The sequence below is a fragment of the Panthera leo genome, chromosome F2 (genome assembly GCF_018350215.1).
Source record: "Panthera leo isolate Ple1 chromosome F2, P.leo_Ple1_pat1.1, whole genome shotgun sequence".
Classification (NCBI taxonomy): Eukaryota; Metazoa; Chordata; class Mammalia; order Carnivora; family Felidae; genus Panthera; species Panthera leo.
In genome coordinates, this window is record NC_056695.1 from 12,072,672 (window position 1) to 12,078,671 (window position 6,000).

Genomic DNA, 6,000 nt, shown 5'->3' on the forward strand with positions numbered 1-6,000 from the left:
GGCTTAATCTGGTTTAGTATTTTAACACTGATTTTTTTTGTCAACTTAGTAGTTGCTATGTGGAAAAAGGGTGAAACTTTATTCAGTGTGGCATAAAAGTTGAACGGCTTTTTATCTCTTTATCGTAAGTTTCCGTTGATTCTTTCCCTCATAAACTGTGTGTTAAGTAATACATTGTCCTGACAAAAACGATCCTGTGTGGAACAGTGGCCTCTGAAAGTAAACTCGTTTCAACATGGAAGCCTTTGGAGTTCATCCTCACTGACGTCTTTTCCTCATGTGTGCTCTTCTCATGTTATGGTATTTCTGCGGCACATCCCCTCCCCGTCCCCCAGGGATGAATTTTTCTTTTGGGATATAGTTCATACACCATAAAATATGCCCTTTTTCAGGGTACGATTCAGTGGGTTTTAGTGTATTCACAGAGTGGCATAACCATCACTACTGTCTGATTCCAGAACATTTTTATCACCCCAAAAGAAACCCCATACGCATTAGCAGTCACTCTCCATTTCTCCTAATCCCAAGAATCTACTTTTTCTCTCCATGGGTTGACCTGTTCTGGACGTTTCAGTAAATGGAATCCTACCATGCGTGGTCTTTTATATGTAGCTGCTTTTACTTAGCATGATGTCTTCAAGGTTCATCCACATTGTAGTATGAATCAGTACTTCATTTTTTTTTGAAGGCCGAGTAATACTGTATTATAAGGTTATACCACATTTTGGTTTTCATTCATCAGTGGACTAACATCTGTGTTGTTTCCACTTTTCGGCTGTTGTTACAAATAATGAACATTCATATACATCCTTGCCTTGTTGTTGATCTTGATCTTTAGGAAAATGTTCAGTCTTCACCACTTGCTGTGATGTTAGCTGTGAATTTTTCATAGATGCTATTTATCAGGTTGAGGAAATCCCCTTGTGGTCCTATTCTGTTGAGTGTTTTTATCATGAAAGGTTGTTAGATTTTGTTAAATGCGGCTTCTGCCTCTTTTGAAGTGATCATATGGGTTTTCTCTTTTATTCTGTTGGTTAATATGGTGTATTACATTGGTTGATTTTCTTGTATGGAACATCATGATATTCTACAGAGTTTTTATATAATGTTTTACTGTTGTGGTTTTATATAATTTGAATCAGTTTCTCTACTTTATATTTCAGGCATTTATTAATACAGCGAAAGAAATTTATGAAAAAATCCAAGAAGGAGTCTTTGACATTAATAATGAGGTATGTGTGTGTGTGTGTGTGTTATTGGCTAATATTAATTTAGAATTGAATTTTAGTTACATAGATTCATGATTTTCTGTTCTTTTTAATTCCTAAAATGAATTTATGACGTCAGTTAACACACTATGATCATCTAACCAAAAATTTGTTATGTTTCTAATGGGTAAATGTTTATGTTCTAATAGAGCATCACTTTCTGAAAATGGATTAAAATAAGTAACCCTATCCATTTATTGCAAGCAATGCAAAATAAGATAAATCCTCCAAAGAGAGGAGAAATTCTACTTTCATCCACACGTCCATCTGGTGTCATCTGCTTTGGGGAATCCTTTTCTAGTGTGTAAATGCCCATACTACGTTACTAATGCAAGATGCTCTCTCTGTTGTCTAGTATGAAAGAGGGACATATCTAGTTTGGAAATTACTCCCTGTATAGCATCGTATGTTTTCATGAGACTAATATATGTAATTGGCAATTAGCGTTGTTTTTGGTTTTGTTTTTGTCCTTTTTGTAGAATTATTTTGAGCCAGTTTTGATGAATATGATTAGGATAAAATATAAAGCCTCGAAGCATACAATCCAGAGTGTTTACTGAAGGGCATCGTTCTGACCTAAATCCCCACTATGCATTTATTCTTATTTATTTCAGAATGTTTATTGAATATGTAGTATATTATTTAGTCTTACATAAATATCTTTGCCATTCCCGTGGTGAGACTTCATGCTTCCAAGAGAAAAACCCTTACTCCTCCTACAGTTGGAATTAGGAAAGCTTTGTGTTAGAAATCCTTTACTGCACGTGTGGCTCTGGGCCTGTACATGAGCGAGGCTCTTCATTATTTGCCTCCATATTCTTTGCTAAAACAGACGACCGTTTGCCTGAGGTTTCCAGAAAGTACTCGATTTTCTCATTTCTTTTAATTCGGAGGAGTATGTTTTCTCAATCCTATCTTCTGAGCTTACGCGGCAGAAGATTTTGAGTTAATTTAAAGACGACACCATGCGGAGACTAAGGCCGTAGAAACTGAACAGCCACTGGGCCTCTGTTTCAAAGGGCACGCTCACTGTTTCTGCCTGGTTTCATATAGTAGCTGACTGCTTTGCTGTGCCTGCCGCAGCTTTGATTGTAATGTGCTGTCAGGAGCCAACAGGCCGTGCGATTTATTTGGCCCGGTGCCAAGTCTGACTCCTTGATTCCTCAAGAAGCTGCTACCAGCCCAGAGGGGGCAAAACCAATGAGCCATAGGGCATGCTTTTTATTAAAGAGGAGTCAAAAGAGCGAAAAGAAACCACATCAGCTGCTGTCAATACTGAGCTAGTGCCAGAAACCCCAAGGCCACTACCGTTGCAGAACAACTGCCAAGCACTATAAATCTGAGATTTACTGTGACGTCAAGTTTCCTTAAGAGCTTAATTTCTGAAGCTACCGTATTACTTTGCTCAAAGTGTTGTATTTTTAGGTAAAACCCACTTGAGGGAGTGCGGGTTAAGACAGAAGTGTGAGTTTGATGAATGAAAGAACTACTCTGTGTGTGGCTTCTTGGCAAGCTGCCATGTCTTTGGGGATCATAGAAATTATTGATGACACAGAACACTCATATGCCCTTAGCCCGTACAGCTGACTCAACACGGAACAGAAATGCCGTCCAGAGAAAAGGCCTTACGTTGTATCGTGGAGCCGCGCAGACTCTGCCTGCGTTTCTCTCTCAAAGATTACCGGCAGACCCGCTCTCAGACAGTTGCTCCGTCGGGAGAATGCCCTGAAGGGCAGCGCTGCCTGGTTCCCGTTTACTCCTGAGTACCTGGTGCGATGAGGAAGTCTTTTCAGAAACATTTCCACAGGATTATTTTTAAAAGGAAGGAACATCCCAGCCCCTGGGAGACACTCCTTCCGGTGTTGCGAAAATCTGCTTCATCCGTATTGTTTTTCTGAGTTGTTGGGTAAAATCATGTCCTTGGGAATTCCACGGGGTTCTTTAAATGTAGTTAAACCATATTATCTGGTTGGATCCCGTTAACTTTTTTCTTTTTTTTTCATCCCTTTCCCCTTTTATTTCAGGCAAACGGCATTAAAATTGGCCCTCAGCACGCTGCTACCAATGCCACACACGCGGGCAATCAGGGAGGACAGCAGGCCGGGGGCGGCTGCTGTTGAGTCCGTGTTTACTGTCTCGCTGCCCCAATGCGGCTACTCACTTCCTCTTTCACTCTGTCCTCCTGCTCAGCTGCGACATGAAACTGTTTGAAATGGCTTTATGTCACAGGAGACTTTAATCCTTCAAGTTCTTGTATAACTTTGAATAAATGGTTAATGTTCACTTAAAAAGACAGATTTTGGAGATTGTATTCATATCTATTTGCATTTGATTTCTAGGTCAATTGATGTGATTATTTTTGTTAAATGTTGTCTTGTGCCCTTACCTATGAACTGAACTGTATTAAACACTACAGAGTCATCTTGAGCATTTTAAATCAGTTTGTGTGGTTAGGTTTCCCAACACCCGTGGTGACCTAATGTTTAATATTACAGAACTGTCCTCAAGAAGTTTGTCAGTTTTCAAGGCTATAAGGAAAACCAGGACTCCTTTAATTCTGTATTTATCATTTACTTTCTGTATATACAGTTTAACCTGCTTGGGTGTAATTTGCCAAGCTTGAATTCTTTAATGCATTTGCATAAATTCTATACTGTTTAGAGCTTAAAGCTACAGAAGCATTGTTAGGAATTGCTCGGACACTGAATTTTAAACTTTTTGACATTGTTAACAAGCATGTTCATCCTTTCTTGTCACTAGTCCAAGAAAATATGCTTAATGTACATTTACTAAAGGCTATGTGTGCGTTAACCTGTTTTAATGCCAAAAGTTTGCTGTATGTCCACAGTTTCTTTAAGATCTCTTCGGAAAAGGATTTGTTTGCCTTAATGAATACTGTCGGGTAAAAACACAGTATAATGAGTGAACTGGGCAGAAGCACGAACTCCCTACACCTGAGCGACTCCAAGAAGAATGAATGTCCACATTTAGATGGCGCATTGTGAGGACTTTAATCTTTCCTTCAACACAATAATGTTTTCTTTTGCTTTTATTCCCATGATTTCTAAGTATATTTTTCATGCAGGACAGTTTTTCAACCTTGATGTACAGTGACTGTGTAAAATTTTTCTTTCAGTGGCAACCTATAATCTTTAAAATATGGTAAGCATCTTGTCTGTTTTGAAGGGGATACGACAATAAATCTACCAGATGGAAAATCCTGTTGAAAGTAGAAAAGCTTTAGTAATTTACTCAGTGTGGTGGTTTTTATCCTTTTTTTTTTTTTTTCTCTCTCTCCCTTGGTCTATAATGAAATTGTTACAGCAGTGCAAAATAAAATCCTATGTATAAAAGTGTTCTTTTTTATTATGACCACATCCTTTTTTAATGTCTTTTTGTAGTCCACGCTTTTACGCTTATTTAAAAAGCAGATCTTTTAAAGGGTCAGCATGTTTAACACCCTTTGTAAAAATTTTGCTTAAACGTGATCACCCTCTTCAATACTGAAATTCTTTTGGTTGCTGACGATGGAAGGAAGTATTTCCTACTTCTCGGTGAGCACAAAGGTGCATACAAACTATAAGAAGGGTTAATAAAGAAGTTCTAAGTATGAACCTACTTTGAATGCCCTCACTTCAGCAACTCTCTGCAGGTGTTCCCTGAAGATTCAGCAATACTCTGTCAAAGGTCTGACATCACTCTTGCGGGAAATCACCTAATGTTATCTTGGTTTGATTTCACTAGCTCCTGGAGGCCAGAGGGACAGGTGAGAGAAAATCAAGTTTCCCGAGTATTGTTATTATCAACTTGTCTTTCCTTAACGTGCACAACTCAAATGTACTGCTCTTAACAATTCACGCTCCTCAGTGATGAGTAGAAGTCGGGGCAACATGGGCTTGTTATGCTCTACGCCAGGAAGGGGATGCGTCTTTGGAAACTGCTGTTTTTAAGCCGTTGTTAACTTTTCCAAAAGCTTAACGTGTTTCTTTTCCACGCTGTGTCCCCTAAGCGTAAGAGGGGAAACTCCTGGTAAAAACAACAGCAGATGAGCACATGTGTTTTCATACCCTAAGGAAACACGGAGCCCTCCTACGGCCCCTACCGCAGCAACCTTAGTCGGCTTTAGTCTTGGGCAGCAGGGGTGAGTAGTAGACTTCTATAATTCGTTACTACTTTCTCTGCGAATCTCATCTGCCCTTCAGAAATACATGCGACGAATCCCTCCGCGTCAGTTGACAAGAGCAGTTGTCAGTGTCTGGTTTCTACTCTTTGCTCATTTTCTTATCCCTGTCATGAACATGTGATGTTGGCCCCTGTCATGGAATGTTTAATACCATCATTGAGTCTTTAATTGATCTTTGATCAACTTTTGCAGCATCTACGGATACATTCAAGAGCTAGAAAATCAGTCACTAACAAAATAAATAACAACTTTCAATGTCTTAACAGGTAACATTCCAAAGTTACCTTTGGACTTCATCTTCATAAAGGCAGTGTTACTATCTGTCTTCCAAATCAAAGACAACTGAATCAGGAGCAGCTTTTTGAAAAAGTAGCATGTAATTTGATAATATAATTCAAACAGCATGGGAGCTGAACTCGATCTTCATACACAGGTTGTTTTTAATTTTAAAATAGCCTGTTAGCAGGAAAATAGTCCCTATTTATCTTCTAACAGTCAAGAGGGTGGGAAGGTAAATGATCCCAAAATGTGTCTAATCATTCAAACAAT

The 6,000-nt window shown here is 38.9% G+C and overlaps 1 protein-coding gene across 5 annotated transcripts in view; it reads left to right on the forward strand.

Annotated features, from left to right (window-relative positions):
• Positions 1 to 4,624, forward strand: part of RAB2A (RAB2A, member RAS oncogene family) — an 85,466-nt gene extending 80,842 nt beyond the window's left edge. For 4 of the 5 annotated variants that reach the window (XM_042924330.1, XM_042924332.1, XM_042924335.1 and 1 more), the window contains 2 exons: positions 1,143 to 1,232; positions 3,293 to 4,624. In XM_042924330.1, the coding sequence (XP_042780264.1) occupies positions 1,143 to 1,232; positions 3,293 to 3,388 (186 nt within the window). In that variant the 3' untranslated portion in view covers positions 3,389 to 4,624. The remainder of the gene's footprint in view (positions 1 to 1,142; positions 1,233 to 3,292) is intronic. The other variant, XM_042924334.1, reaches the window with a different exon arrangement.
• Positions 4,625 to 6,000: the final 1,376 nt, after the last annotated feature.